This window comes from Carcharhinus amblyrhynchos, chromosome 7 (genome assembly GCF_965287045.1).
Source record: "Carcharhinus amblyrhynchos chromosome 7, sCarAmb.v2.hapA, whole genome shotgun sequence".
NCBI lineage: Eukaryota > Metazoa > Chordata > Chondrichthyes > Carcharhiniformes > Carcharhinidae > Carcharhinus > Carcharhinus amblyrhynchos.
This window is the reverse complement of record NC_137330.1, coordinates 46,876,072-46,892,632: the sequence shown is the minus strand read 5'-3', so window position 1 is coordinate 46,892,632 and position 16,561 is coordinate 46,876,072. Positions and strand designations below refer to the sequence as shown.

The window sequence follows — 16,561 nt, the reverse complement described above, 5'->3', positions numbered from 1 at the left end:
TGCAGACCATGAACTTTGAGGAAGCAAAGATAGGGATCATTGTGAAGGGAACACCAAAGATGGGAGGCTGCTGGGGAACAAACTGACAGTGATAGAAATACTGCAGCAAATCAAGAACGAAATGCTAGGCAAATATGTATTTTATATTGCATAAGAGACATCTTGGGGGAAGTGGGGTGTTTTTTTTGGTGGTTGCTGCAAAAGGAATTGAGATTGGAAGGAGTTTAGGGGATGTTAGTGGTAAAAATTACAAGGAGTTGAAGAGTCATATAAAACATGTTGTAAAAAATATTCGGCTTTTCATCTCCGAGACTTGGATTTGAATTTAAATCAGATTAAGGAGATGAACATCTCCCCTGAAAATTATTAACATTCTTTGCGAAAGTGAATTTTACATAGAACCATACCAAGAAAAAGTATGAATATGACACTAATTTGTAATCCCAATTAGACAGGTCCCAAGATGGCTGATACTGTACATAGAACTGGAAAAATGGGACTATATTGCACACCTCACCTCTAGTATTAGCTTTTAAAGAAAACAAATTCATAAAATGTTAAAATGGAGGCAATTGATTAAAAATAATTTCAGTGCAATAATAAAGCCCAGCAGAAATTTCTAAACAAACATTTCTTATAAAGAGTTTACTTTAGGGTTTGCTCATCTATCCCACAGGATTATGACAGAGAGGACAGAAATTGTGGTTGCTTATATCCTGTTCATGAGCACAATGTTTACAGACACCACACATCCAGAACTGGTAGTCTGCAATTGGCCGTCCTGTCACAACACAAGTTGGGAGTTTCCCTTCTCCTCTGCTGGAAAGAAATGAGAAAATTACACACTTTTAATCAACACAAAGTTTACAACAAATATTGTGTGATATTTTGAAGATTACAGAAGAAGTAAAAGTAAATAAATGTCTGTTTTAATCATGTATTCAACGCTGTCTACTAACATTCAAAATTAAGGACAAAGCAAGAAAATAATAGGCATGCCCAAGATTGCCTTAGTGGCAAAAATTTCAGACAATACCTACCACGATGAGATGGTTCACACACTATTACAATTTCAAGTTTGTGTAATAGTATGCCACCAAAGTGCAGCTTTTAAAGCAAAAGAAAGCACATATATGAAAACTTGTTACATCTCCCAGAAACACCCCAAACAGCACTTTAAATTACTGTTTGGACTTGTCGCTTTTGTAAGCAAATGTGGTGGCTATTTTTATGCACAAATCCTAATGTATTCTGCTGGATTTCAGCCCAGTTTTTATTCATTAAAATTCTTCTAAGTTCATATTGCTGCTTTAAGTTGCAAAATATCAATTTCTACCAGGAATTAATTCAAAAGTACTGTGAAAAGTTCATCAATATTTCTCATCCATCCACGTGGTCACTTTAATAGTGCTAGGCTTTTTTCCATGGCCTTTAAGAATGATCTTGGCAGAATAATACATAGCTGTTGACTTGACTTCCATATGTATGCTAATGGTCTCAACATCAGCTTCTAAGATGCTTGAATCCACTGCTCTTTCGCTACTCATTTAACTTCAAATCATGGGTGAGCCAGAATTTTTTCAAACTTAATATCTGCAAAACTGCAACTATCCACTTTGGCCCCTAGCAAAGTTTCACTTCCACTTTCACCACCACACTGTCCCCACCCTTCGACATATACACACCATTCCAACTGCTTACCCCAGGCCAAATTGGACTGTCTCTATACTTGGTGTCCTGAATGACATAGAACTTCAAAATATCATATCCCAGCTATCAACAAGATCACCTAGTTACAGCTCAAAACCATTACCTGCCACCACTCTCGTCTCTCCCTCACCACCACCAATGTTCAATCCATAGTTTTCTCACTTTCAGGCTCAACTTCAACCATTTTTTGAGGTCCACCCTATATAAACTTTAATGTGCCATATCCTGTCCCACTCCAAGCCCTATATATGGTTGTAATCTCAAGATTACTCCGTGCCACGTGCTAGTGAGGCTAGGAATAGTAAGATAGTGCAGCTCAACACATGGCTAAACAGCTGGTGTAGGAGGGAGGGTTTCATAGATCTGGACCAATGGAGTCTCTTCTGGAACAGATGGGACCGGTACAAGGACGGGTTGTATTTAAACTGGAGGGGCATAAATATTCTGGCCAGGAGGTTTGCTAGTGTCATGTGGGAGGATTTAAACTAGTTTGGTAGGCCAGTGGGAATCAAAGCAAAGGTGAATTAGCTGAAAGAGAACCAGAGAGTAGGGTCAGCAAGGCCCAGAGGCAGGCAGGATGGAGTTACTAATCAAAGAGAATCTGCTGGACTGAAGTGCATCTGTTTCAATGCAAGAAGTGTAACAGGTAAGGCACGGATTAGTACTAGGAACTACGATATTGTTGCCAATACAGAGACTTGGTGAAGGGAAGGACAAGATTGGCAGTTTAGCATTCCAAGGAACAGATGTTTCAGGTGGAATAGAGGGGGATGTAAAAGGGGTGGGGGAGTTGCACTACTGGTTAAGGAGAATATCACAGCTGTACTCTGGGAGGACACCTTGGAGGACATGTATTGAGCAATGAACCAGCCTGGTGGTTGATGCTTCAGTGGGGGAACAGTTTGGGAACAGTGACCACAATTCAGTAATCTTTAAGGTACTGATGGATAAAGATAAGTATACTCCTCGAGTTAAGGTGCTAAATTTGGGAAAAGCTAATTACAACAATATTAGACAGGAACTAAAGAATGTAGATTGGGGTCAGATGTTTGAGGGCAAATCAACATCTGGCACGTGAGAGGCTTTCAAGTGCAAGTTGATAGGGATTCAGGACCAGCACATTCCTGTAAGGATGAAGGATAAGTATGGCAAGTTTTGGGAACCTTGGATATCAAGAGATATTGTGAGCCTAGTCAAAGAGAAAAAGGAGGCTGCGAACAGACGAAGCAAGTGTGGATTATAAGGAAAGTAGAAAGAAACTTAAGCAAGGAGGAACGGGACTAAAAAGGGTCATGAAAAAGCATTGGCCAGCAGGATTAAGGAAAATCCCAAGGCTTTTTGTACATGGGTAAAGAGCAAGAGGGTAGCCAGGGAGAGAGTTGGTCCACTCAAGGACAAGGGAGGGAATCTATGCATGGAGCCAGGGGAAATGGTTGAGCTATGAGGAGAGGCTGTATAAACTAGGCTTGTACTCGTTAGAGTTTAAAAGAATGAGGGGAGATCTCATTGAGACATATAAGATGATGAATGGGATGGATAGGATAGAGGTGGAGAGACTCTTCCCGCTCAGAAAGGATAGTAGGGCTAGGGGGCACAGCCTCAAGATAAAGGGGGGCGGTTTAGAACGGAGTTGAGGAGGAACTTCTTCACTCAAAGGGTGGTGAATCTCTGGAATTCTCTGCCCATTGAAGTGGTGGAGGCTGCCTCGCTAAATATTTTTAAGACGTGGGTTGATGGGTTTTTGATAAGCGAGGGGATTAAGGGTTATGGGGAGAGGGCGGGAAAGTGGAACTGAGCCACGACAGATCAGCCATGATCTTATTGAATCAGGCAGGCTCGAAGGGCTAGATGGCCTACTCCTGCTCCTATTATGTTAAATGGGCGAGATATTAAATGAGTACTTTGTGTCAGTATTCACCAAAGACTTGGTGGATGAAAAGTCTAGGAAAGGATGTGTAGATAGTTTGAGCCATGTTGATATCAAAAAGGAGGAGGTATTAGGGTTCATGAGAAACATTAAGGTAGGCAAGTCCCCGGGGCCTGATGGGATATACCCCAGAATACTGAGAGAGGCAAGGGAGGAAATTGCTGAAGCCTTGGAGAGAATCTTTGTATCCTCACTGGCTACAGGGGAGGTCCAAATAGCCAATGTTGTTCCTTTGTTTAAGAAGGGTAGCAAGAATAATCCAGGTAATTACAGACCAGTGAGCCTTACATCAGTGGTAGGGAAATTATTGGAGAGGATTCTTCAAGACAGGATTTATTCCCACTTGGAAATAAGTGGATGTATAGTGAGAGGCAACATCAATTTGTGAAGGGGAGGTTGTGTCTCACGAACTTGATCAGTTTTTCGAGGAAGTGATGAACATGATTGACGAGGGTAGGGCAGTGGATGTTGTCTACATGGACTTCTGTAAGGGCTTTGACAAGGGCCCTCATGGCAGATTAGTGCAAAAGGTAAAGTCGCGCGGGATTAGAGGTGACCTGGCAAGGTGGATACAAAACTAGCTTGGTCAAAGGAGACAGAAAGTAGCAGTGGAAAGGTGCGTTTCTGAATGGAGGGCTGTGACAAGTGGTGATTCTCAGGGATCAGTGCTGGGACTTTTGCTGTTTGTAATATACATATACACACACACTTATATAAAAATGATTTGGAGAAAAATGTAACTGGTTTGATTAGTAAGTTTGCGGACGACACAAAGGTTGGTGGATTTGCGGATAGCAATGAGGACCATCAGAGGATACAGCGGGATATGTAAAGGTCAGTTGGAGATTTGGGCGGAGAGATGCCAGATTGAGTTTAATCCAGAGAAATGTGAGGTAATGCATTTTTGAAGGTCTAATACTGATAGGAAATATCAGAACCTTTAAGAGTCTTGATAGGCAAAGGGATCTGCGTATATAGGTACACAGATCACTGAAAGTGGCAACGCAGATAGAGAAGATAGTCAAGAAGGCATACAGTATGCTTGCCTTTATTGGCCAAGGCATTAAGTTTAAAAACTGGCAAGTCACATTGCAGCTTTATAGAACCTTAGTTAGGCTGCACTTGGAATGTAGTGTTCAATTCTGGTCGCAACACTACCAGAAGGATGTGGAGGCTTTGAAGAGGGTACAGAAAAGATTTACCAGGATGTTGCTTGGTATGGAGGGCATCAGCTGTGAGGAGAGGTTGGAGAAACTTGGTTTGTTCTCACTGGAACGGCGGAGGTTGAGGGACGACCTGATAGAAGATTATGAGAGGCATGGATACAGTGGATAGTCAGAAGCTTTCTCCCAGGGTGGAGAAGTCAATTACTAGGCACAGGTTTAAGGTGCAAGGGACAAGGTTTAAAGGAGATGTACGAGGCAGATTTCTTTTTTTTTTTACAGAGAGTAGTGGGTGCTTGGAATTCGTTGCCGGCGGAGGTAGTGGAAGTGGATACGGTAGTGATTTTTAAGGGGAGTCTTGACAAGTACATGAATAGGATGGAAATAGAGGGATATGGTCCACGGAAGATAGGGGGTTTTAGTTCAGTCAGGCAGCATGGTCTGTGCAGGCTTGGAGGGCTAAAGGGCCTATTCCTGGGCTGTAATTTTCTTTGTTCTTTTCCTGTTCCCACCATCTTTCGTTTGCTTCACATTTTGCAATACACCAAATTCCAGATCCTTTTTTTTCAATATACTAGTGAATTCCACATCCTTAGCTTTGTTGACAAGTTCTTCAATACCCTTGTCACTCCTTTCCTCTGCAAAACCAACATGTACATTCTGCTCCTTCCTATCTGACCACATTTATATTCCCTGACACCTGCTCCAATTTGGTCATACAGCATTCAGCTATTTTGATCCCCTACTATATGATGAAATGCTCTCTTTATCTGCCTTCTTAGCCCACTGTCAAAATTCTTCTTAGCTTCATTTGGCCATTTAGTTACCTCCCCTAACTCTTCCACTACTGCATGGCATTCGTTCATTTTCCTCATTGAAGTACCTTGGAAAGTTTTACCATGTTAAGGCTTCTAGCTGTTATCAGTCATCATCCTTATCAAACGTTTCTGCAATATTAAAAAAAAAATCAAATAATTTGTACTGACCCTTCTGGGAGACTGTCCAAATCAGATTTTTTGCCATCTTTGGGGCTGTGCTTGATGAAGATCTCCAGGGCCAGATCTTCATACTGCTGTCTCTGTTCTGAAGTCAACATGTCTAAAGATTCAAGCTTGATAAAAGCTTTAGAACATGTCCCAAAAGCCCGATTAGCACATGCAGAGAGTGCCAATAAAGAGTAGATCTCCACTGATGGAATTATGTCTTCATAATCCCGCAAATGAAGTGCTGCAAATTATCAAAGTGAAATTATGTTTGGTTTCATAAAAAATTGCTATAATAATCACAAATAATTAAAAGACTGATCTGAACCAAAGGATAAATTCCAAATTATTGAAACTCAAATTAGACTTTATTGAAGCATATTAGGCCATACATGTATTTGCTTTGATAATTCTGATCCATATGTTTTGAATCTCACTTATGTGGCTCAGGATGATCCCCTTAGGTAATGGACTTTCTGTATCAAGACAGGACTTAAGGAATAGCTAAGCCTGCTACTGACTCTTGATCTAAAGCAACTGTTAAGCTCGAGGTGTATAATATACAATATCTCTGTCCTAAGGTTGCTAATATTTTTCAGCAGTTTTTAGACTAGTCTATCAATACTTGCAAGTGTCAGTGTTCGTAGATAGTTCCTTATACATAAAATAAAAATCACTACCTGAGAAAATGTGATCTACACAAATTAAACTTCCATAAGAAACAGGTTAATAGGAAACAATATTATTGAGACGTATAATGGAAACGTAGAAAGAGAGACAGTGTTCAATGGAGTTACACACTATTTTAAGGCATTATTTCTAACTTTAGAATGAACTAGAATTGTGCTAATTTGCAGACAACAAGAACAGGCCTAATCATTTGAATTTGTATGCACCCTGGTCACCTGGCATCACAGCAGCATTCCCTTCTGCATCAGGGATTTCCCTTTGAGGTCATGCAGTTTCATTGCAGGGCCGCGATTCTCCCATCCTGCTGCGCTAACCTTTTAGTGCAGCGGGCCGTGAGAATCCTGCGTCAGCCAATTCGCAGGGTTTGCACGTGCATTCATGCTCCATTGCTGGATTTGCGGCGGTGTCTGCTCCATGCTATAATCGGTGGGGAGATGTAAAATGATGTAAACATCATATCCATGTAATTTAAAATGAGATTAGCTGGCCCAGGGCTGAAGTCTCCAGGCCCGATTAAACTCGATCCCCACATTCGGGGAACTAGCGGCCTGATCCTGCTGAGGTGAAGGGGGGTTGGGGTAGGCAGGACCCCACAGGGGACTGGGCGGTGCGAGTGGTGCTTCCTGGGCATGGGTACCCTAAGGGATGAATGGTGTGGGTGAGGGAGTCTTGCTGCCTCTCTGCCTAGGGATCAATGCGGGAATGGAGGGAGACCAGTGAATGGGGCAGGCTGGGCAGGGAATGGTCTGGGGATCCAGCGACTGAGCTGGCCAACAATCTGTGAGGCTATCAGTGCGGGGCTGTGTATGCGCTGATGCTGGCACTGATAAATCAGTGCATGCACAGTGGCCTGCTCATCGCGCTGATTTCAGCCTTTCCAACGCATATAGATCTCACCCCATGAAATTTAATGATATTCACACTGGTGGCCTCTGCAGTGCACAGAACGAGAGAGATTCTTGTCTGAATTCCGACTGAAGAAAAAGCGTGAATTGTTCCAGTTTTCATGTGAATTCGACACTTAAAATATTTTGGGAGAATTCTGCCTCAGGCTTTTGAAATAGGTTATGATTAACAGCTTAATGGCTTTATAAACAGGCTAAACCTGACTGACATCTTCAAATAGAATAAGTGGTCTGCAAAACCACAACCATCAACTGGGCTTAGAATGTTTAGAAACAATGCCCTCAGGGACATTGGGGGGAGGTGAGGGAGGGTACTTCAGGTGCATTCAACTGTGAAGGGACATATAAATAAACATAGCTGATGGGGGGGGGGCGGCGATGGTCTGGGTAGAAAACCATAAAGTTGTCAATCAAAGCCTATTTCAAAGGATTGCTCAGTGAAACTGAATGAGATCAAAGGTTTTCAACAGAATAGAGAGGGTTTCAAAGGATATGAACGGAAAATGATCAATGTTATAGATATCAGGAAAATATTCTTGATCAAAGAATGATAATAAGGAAGGCAACAAGGCAAAAACCCAGGTTATCCTCTGTACAGTTACATGCCACAAATAGTAGAGTTTAATGGATTAGAGGTAAATTGCAATAATTTTTCTTTTATTCCTTCAAGGGATGTGGCCATTGTTGGTGAGGTCAGTATTTGTTGCCCATCCATAATTGACTTTGAGAAGGTAGCATTGAGCCTCCTTCTGCAAGCCACTTGTTGAACTGCTGCAGTTCATCTGTGGGCATCTGCAGCAACTAGGTACAACTGATTGGCTTGCTAGGCCATTTCAGAGGAAAGTTAAAAGTTGACCACTTTTCTGTGGATCTGGAATCACATGTAGGCTAGACCTGGTAAGGATGGCAAATTACCTTCCAAATAAATTGAAAAATGCACCAATTGATATGGAGATATTTGAACCCTTATACCCAGAACATTAGTCCAGGCTTCTGGATTACTAGTGAAGTGATATTACCACTATGCCACCATCACCCCATATATGGCAACACAGTGGTTAGTACTGCTGCCCCAAGGTACCAGAGACCCAGGTTCAATTTTTGACTTGGGTCACTTTGTGGAGTCTGCAAGGGTTTCCTCCCGCAGTCCGAAAGATGTGCTGGTTAGTGTACCCAAAAAGGCACTGGAGTGTGGTGACCAGGAGATTTTCACAGTCACTACATTGCAATGTTAATATAAGCCTATTTGTGACAACAAATAAACTTTATAATGATCCTTACTTTTAAGTGCGATAAAATTAACTAATTAAAATGTTTGTTTCCTTAAACATTTGCAGAAGATTTCAAAACCCATGATGATAGTTTTTTTCTTATTCTATCCAACAGTTTGGCTGTTAACCTTGTTAATTTTGAACTATCCTATTTAACTATACATTTCTAAAGGTTGACCAAAACAGTTCAAAATCTGAAGATTTGACCAAAAGTTGACTAAAGTCCCGGTTTCACTGAAACTGTAACAGAAGCAATAAATATTTAATAATTCTTCTATAGTGTGAAACTTTGTATTCATTATTTTGCATGCATCTATTCAAGTTTTATTAATAATGCATGGAGGAAGCTACACTGAGAACTGTTAATGCTTTTGATGGACATTTGATAGTTTTAGAAAAAAGCAAAACACTATAGCTTATTTGTAACATCTTCAATTTGGGATATCCTAAGCTCGTGAAAGGCACAAAATAAATGCAAGTGGATGACAGGCAAGCATTTATGATTGATAAATATTTAAACTAAAACCAGATGTTTCAATGTTCAAAGCTGCGCTGCAAACTACTTTACAAGAAAAGGCAGTGTTGTAGCAACCTAAAACATAACAGACTGCTTAATAAAATAAATCGGTGTCTCCATGATGGTTTACCAGAGTAAAAAAGAACAGTTGATAAAAGATGTACTAGACATTCCACTGTGGTACCGCTACACAAGATGAACAGCATGACAGTATTGTAGAATGTACTGAAAGCAGAAAAGGAATATTGCTAACCAAATATGACAGTTCATGTGAGAACAACCCTTTCAGATACAGATACCACTGCATATTTTGGAACTGACCAAAACATTTAAAACATCTCACTCTTTCATGCATCACTTGTATACTATATATACTTGCACATAGAATGAGAAATACATGTAACTGTACAAAAAAAATTCTCTCCTACCCCTCTTAAGCAAAGGGGTAACGCTGTTTTCAAACCAACCTGTATGGGCGGCACGGTAGCACAGTGGTTAGCATTGCTGCTTCACAACTCCAGGGACCTGGGTTTGATTCCCGGCTTGGGTCACTGTCTATGTGGAGTTTGCACATTCTCCTCGTGTCTGCGTGGATTTCCTCTGGGTGCTCCAGTTTCCTCCCACAATCCAAAAATGTGGGGTTAGGTTGATTGGCCATGATAAATTGCCCTTTAGTGTCCTGAGATGCGTAGGTTAGAGGGATTAGTGGGTAAAATATGTAAGGAAATGGGGGTAGGGCCTGGGTGGGATTGTGGTTGGTGCAGACTTGCTGGGTCGAATGGCCTCTCTCTGCATTGTAGGGTTTTATGATTCTATGACCTGAAAATATGCTCAGAAGAACCTAACTCAATCTTGCATTTGACCAGAAATCGGTTGCTCGAAATTTAGCTCAACCTTTTTTGAACAGAAGCTGATCTCATTGGAAAATACAAAGATGCATGTGTACATTTTATGCCAAGATCAGCTGAAATTGGAACAGATGAACTGCCACATCTTAAACTGAAAATCTATTAGATTACTATCAGTAAGGAGATAATTCAGACATGTGAATGAGAATAAGCATTCTAAATGATATTGAGTGGTCTAGAATGTTAACTCTCATCTTAAGTGGTGATTAAAAATTTATTTCTTGTTTGGTTGAAAAGTAGAAATATTTGATCAATAGCAGAAAATGTGATCAACTTCATTCAGAAGAAAAATCAAACAAAATTGGACAACAAGCCAGATAAGGGAGCTGTTAAGTACAGGTGACTAAAAGCATGGTCAAAAAGGTGAGTTTTAGGAATCACCTCAAAAGATGGAAAGATAAAGCCAAAAACTAGGTAACAGTTTAAAAATAAGTGGTCTCCCATTTAAGACTGAGGTGAGGAGAAACATTCTCTCTCAGAAGGTTGTTAGTCTGTGGTACACTCTTCCCCAGAGAGTAGCGGAAGCAGGGTGTTTGAATATTTTTGAGGCTAAACATGGGAGATGGGCCAGAGGTACCAAAGGCTCAAGTGAGGGTTTTAGTAACCAATGAATTGAGGCAGGGCTAGAATCAGACAATATAACTGAGGTGGTGGGATAGATATGTGGTTAGAAGTTCATCTCAGGATCAAAAATGACATCAAGGCTGCAAATAGTCTGTTTCTGTCTTAGACAGCTGCCAGGGAGAGGAATGCAGCCAGTGGCTGGGGAACAGTTGTTTCAATATTTAGTTGGAGGAAATTTTTGCTCATCCTGTACTGGATGCCACGCAAGTCAATGATGGGGTCAAGAGAGTTATGATTAGGTTCTGCTGGGTGTTGTCAACATCCCTGAAGAAACTGACACCTTTTTTCAGTCTTTAACACCATCATAACACTCACTTTGTCTTGTGCATATGACACATTTGTCAAATATCTACTGAGCTCCTCCTAACCCTGAATTTCAGTTTTGCTCCATTTGCTCCACCCTTCTTAAAAAGTACAACATCTATCTCATTTCTCACCTTCCTTAAAACTGAAAAAGAGTCAAATAGATTTAAAATGTTAACTCTGTTACGCTTGCCACAGATGCTGCCAGATCTATTGAGATCTTCCAGAATTTTCCATTAAAATTTAAAATTTCCAACATTGGCAGTATTTTGTTTTTATTTTAGGTAAGAAAGGAACCCAATGAGTGAAGTCCCAATCAACAGTGGAGAAGTACTGAAAGAGGGTGTTGTGATCAATCATGTCAAATGATGCAGTCAGGTCAAAACAAGCTAAGAGCAATAGTTTACCTCTGATACAGTCGCATTGGAAATCCTTTATAGCTTTCATAACAACTTGTTTTGTACTGTGACACAGGTAGAAACCTGATCAGATAGATTTGAACATGAAGTTCAAGGAAAGAGATATTAATCAGGAAGGTGACAACAGGATTAAGGAATTGAGAGGTGTTAGCACTATAGATGGCAAGGACACAGTGGTCATGGGTTGGGCTTTTTGAGAAGAGGGTTGTTAATGGCATGCTTGGAGCAGAAGGGAACAGTGCTTGAGCAGAGATCAGCTAACATGGAAGCTAGCTGGTCAGCAGTTTAATGGAATTAAATTGAGAAAACAGATCAGTAATAGCAAAACCAGAAAAATATATTGGAGCAATTATAATCAGGTATAAAACAAGGCAGGATGAAGGAAGAAATGCATCTGATTTCTCTTTTTGATAAGACTAAGTACACAGACTGCATCTATTTGGACAGCACTGTGGCACAATGGTTAGCACTGCTGCCTCACAGTGCCAGAGACCTGGGTTTGATTCTTGGGTCACTGTGTGCAGTTTGCACATTCTCCCTGTGTCTGCATGGGTTTCCTCTGGATGCTCCAGTTTCCTCCCACAGTCTGAAAGACGTGCTAGTTAGGTGCATTGTCCTGAAAAGGAGCCATAGTGTGGTGACCAGGGGGATTTCACAGTAACTTCATTCCAGTGTTAATTTAAGCCTTATTTGTGTCTAATAAATAAACCTTACTTGATTTCTACCTCCATAATGTCGATTTCCCCCACCATCTCAGCATATCAGCTGCTGAGATCCCCATCCATGTATTTGTTACCTTTAGACTTGACTGCTCCAATATTTTCCTGGCCAGCCACCCATTTTCCACACTTCATCAACTTGCTAATCCAGAAATCAGCTTCCTAAATGCTCACTTTACACAAAAAGGAGGCTTACAGTGATGGGAAGGGGAGATATAATGCAGCAATTTTTAAAAAATGAGAATTGTAAAATCGAGGCAGTGTCAGATTGGAAACTGTTGTATTGACCAACCAACAGGGATGATGGATGAACGAAACTCAATGCAAGTTAGGGTAAAGGAAGCAATGTTTTGGATGGGCTTTTGGAAGGTGCTAGTTGGAAGGCCAACCAGAACAACACTGGAGTAGTTAAGTCTAGAGGTAACAGAGATGTATGTGAAGGTTTTTTTGCAGCACATGAGCTAAGGAACAAGTACAGTCAGGCAATATTAGAGGTAGAAGTAGGCAGTCTTCATGACGTGGAGGTACAGTGTCAAATGTTCAGCTCAGGTTCGAATAGATTCCAAACAGTCGTGTTCTTTTTTTTAATTATTCATTGGATTCAGTAATTCCTGGCAAGGCTACTATTCACTGTGCATCTGTAAGTGTCTTTACAAAGGTAGCAGGGAGCAACCTTTTTTAAAGCATGGCAGTTCATGTGATGGAATAACTCCCACTGTGCTGTTAGTTTCAGTATTATATTTCCAAGACAGAATGATGTGCGACTTGTGGTGTTTGTGTTCTCATACGCCTCATCCTTCTAGATGGTAGAGGTTGCAAATATGAGAGGTGCATTTGAAGATATTGTGGCAAGTTACTGCAGTGTATTTTGTAGAGGGACACACACAGCAGGTGGAGGAGGCAAATGTTTAGGATGGTGGATGTAGTGTCAATTAGAGGCTTGAGGAGAGCTCCTTGAGTGTTGCTGAAGTTGCATTCATCCAGGTCGATGAAGAGTTTTCTTGGGCCTGACTTATGCCTTGTAGATGGTAGAAAGATCTTGGGAGGTAAATTACTCACTGCAAAATAGATGTATGTTGGCCAAAAGAATGGAGTTTGTGGTGGGCATTGAAGACAATCGCTTTGGTTGTCCCAATATTTAATTGGAGGATATTTATCTGCTCATCCAATATTGGATGTCAGACAAGCAGAGTGACAAATCAGAGACCATGGAGAGGTAGTGATGAAGTATTGCTGGGTGTTTTCATCAATGTACATGTGGAACCCCATGTGTTTTCAGTTGATGCTGCTGTGGGTAGCATGCAGATGAGAAATAGTAGGGGGCGAAGGATAGTTCCTTTTGGGACACTAGCAGCCGTGGTGTAGGAAGAGAAAGAGAATACATTGCAAGTGATTCTCTAACTGTGGCTAGATAGATAGAAATGGAACCGGGAAGAGCAGTTCCTCGAAGCTGGATAATAGAGGAGAATTGGAATAGAGTTATATGGTCAGCCATGTCAACAGCTGCAGCGAGGATGTGGTGAGATAATTAAGAAGGCAAGCTGAAGGAGAAGCTACAGGTTACTTTTACATTTCAGGATGATTTTGGAATAGAAAGTAATTTTGGCAGAGGAGAGCATAAGCTGATAGAGTTTTAAGTGGTCTAGCCACATATGGCAATGAATAGCTGAATTAGGTGACAGCCATAAACATTTAAGTAGACATGCTATGTTTGAGAGTGAAATTCGCCCTCATTTCTGGAATTCCCTCCCTAAAACACTGTCTCCTCCTTTAAGAGGCTCTAAAAAACCTACTTTTTTTAGTGCTAATTTCAATTCAGGATCTAACTTATTTAAGAATACAGTAGCAAGAGATTTCTTTATTCTTCAGTTAAGGTCAAAAATCTTAAGGTATAATAGTTTTAAAGTATTATTTATTAGTCACAAGTAAGGCTTACATGAACACAGCATTGAAGTTACTGTGAAATTCCCCTAGTTGCCACACTCTGGAGCCTGTTTGGGTCAATACACCTAACCAGCGCATCTTTCAGAGTGTGGGAAGAAACTGGAGCACACGGAGGAAACCCATAGTGACACAGGGGGAACGTGCAAACTCGACACAGACAATGACCCAAACTGGGAATTGAACTCTGGCCCCTGGTGTTGTGAGACAGCAGGGCTAACCACTGTGACATTGTGCTGCCCATAATACTGCTACCACCAAGAGGATCATAACATCTGATGTATAGTAAAACTAAGTGAAGCATTTACGGTACAGGACATTGCAAGAAATGCTTATTTGGACATACATGCTGAGCCTTGGGAGTCATCCATGAAAAGGGAACTTGTGGAGTAGCAATGAGAAAGTATGTGCTCCTGTCGTTATTTCCAGAATCAGTACACATCTTTGGAGAGATTGACTGGGAACGAAGGACTTGTTTTATGAATAGAGATTGAGAAGTTTAGGCCTATACACGCTGGAGTTTAGAAGAATGAGAGGAGATTTAATTGAGTTATATAACAATGCAAAGGAGATTGACAGGGAAATGTAGAGGGATGTTTCCCCTTGCTGGATATTCAAGAATGAGACACCATAGTTTTAGGCTAAGGGTTTATAGATTTATAAAAGAAATCAGGAGGAATCACTTCACTCAAAGGGTCGTGAATCTATGGAATTCTCTACCCTGAGTGCAGTGGACACCAGAACACTAAACAAATTTGAGGGTTGATATGTCTTTAATTAGTAGAGGGATGAAGGGTGATGGGGAGTGGACAGGAAGATGGAGATGAGGCCCAGATGAGATCAGCCATGACTGCATTGAATGGTGGAGTAGGCTCGAGGGGCTGAACTGCCTACCACTGCTTCGAGTTCTTAAGAGAGAAATTAGAGGAGTCTATTTCTAACATGCTTGTCATGTTTCACACGTTTGCACTGATGTCCCCTTCATGGAAAGAATAGCCACCTGATTGAGAATCAGTCACAGTAGATGACTGAGTGCATATTGGCTAAGACCAATGATTGCACATTCTTGTGTGCACTTAAAGGATGGAGGAAAGCCTCAGCTTGATGGATCAACACTTCAGTGAAATGCAGCCATATGCTTTCCAGCTTTTCATTATCAAGGAAGTGCATGACAGGGAAGAACAAGAAAGGACATACGATAGCACAGACTTGTCTCACTCCTTACCTCCACCAGCACAGACAGAGCCAGGTAACCAACTCGATAACACAAGTGTACATGTGGCACTTTTTGACAGAGTTGCCACAGGTTCCAAGTCTCAGAGGACAATTTCCATAGGCATCTGATTTGTCAGAACAGCTGATCGAGCAGTCTGCCTCTAGCTCTACCAAAGCTACACATGTTGTCCATGTAGCAGTAATAGGAAACAGGCAAGAAAGACATTATAGATACATAAGATGATTCACTTAGGAGGGTTTAGCAATGGTCATGGTAAAAGTTTACTTCAATGAATAAAACAGTTGATTTCAACTCTTCATTCTCTGGGCCTCTAATTTGTTGAATCTTAAACTGATCTCTGATAGGGAAGGATGTGAATGTGAAGGTTGGAATGAACTCTATTGTGGAGATTTATGATTACTTTGTCAGATGACCTTATGTACTCAGATTAGCTGAAATATGCCTGTATGTGGTGATTGCGGACTTCTCTGGGAGCAGCTGCAGGCACCTTGGCCACACTTGGTTTCTCAAGAGGAGAACACCAATCACTCTGCACCTTGCTCTTCCTGAAGCTCCACACGTCTCTGAGGTTGTGCAATATATAGCAGATCATAACCATTCTGGAAACCCTTGAGGTGGCATACCGAAAGGTACCTCCACAGCTAAGGCATTGGAACCGTATCTTCAGAAACCTATAACTGCTCTGGTCATGTGGCTCCTCTCATTGGTAGGGTTCATCGCAGGAATCACCAGTTAGTTCCTCAGAATATTTCTCTTCAAGCAGCCATCCACAGATACTATATGGAGGTACAAAAACCTATAGGAATTGTGACTGCCACAGAGTAAATTGTGGCAGCTTCCAATTTATCTTGCACAGATGAATATAACCTTCCAATGGACACCAACAAGTTAAGCATTGAAAGAGAGGAATCCTTAGCGGCTTTCGAAAGCTCTAAACTGATCTGAGGACACCTAGGATGTCACGTATGAAATCAGTAACTCCTACATTTGTGGGAATTCAATCACTGTAGCAAGTCTGATAGCCTTCTGTGTTTGATCAGCCTCATCTGTGTTAGGGTTTATATAAGTACAGCCTTGATAAAAATTCATTGGTGATCTGTGAAGTACGATTTCATGCAGAAGACTGAGTTGCTGGAAATGCCATCAGTAGATCTCCAGAAGGAATTGCAAGTGAAGAAATTCTAGACAGTGGTGACTTTGATGGCCAGTGGCTACTTTGATGGCCAGTGGCTATGCATGCTCAC

General features: G+C 41.2%; 1 protein-coding gene across 6 annotated transcripts in view; it reads right to left on the bottom strand.

Annotated features, from left to right (window-relative positions):
- Positions 1–665: 665 nt before the first annotated feature.
- The window catches only part of wdr35 (WD repeat domain 35), a 107,335-nt gene continuing 91,439 nt past the window's right edge, over positions 666–16,561 (bottom strand). For 3 of the 6 annotated variants that reach the window (XM_080192238.1, XM_080192242.1, XM_080192240.1), the window contains 2 exons: positions 5,787–6,027; positions 666–819 (listed from right to left, as the gene is read on the bottom strand). In XM_080192238.1, coding sequence (XP_080048364.1) covers positions 666–819; positions 5,787–6,027 — 395 coding nt within the window. Of the gene's footprint in view, positions 820–1,040; positions 1,108–5,786; positions 6,028–16,561 lie in introns of all 6 variants that reach the window. The other 3 variants (XM_080192239.1, XM_080192241.1, XM_080192243.1) reach the window with 2 other exon arrangements.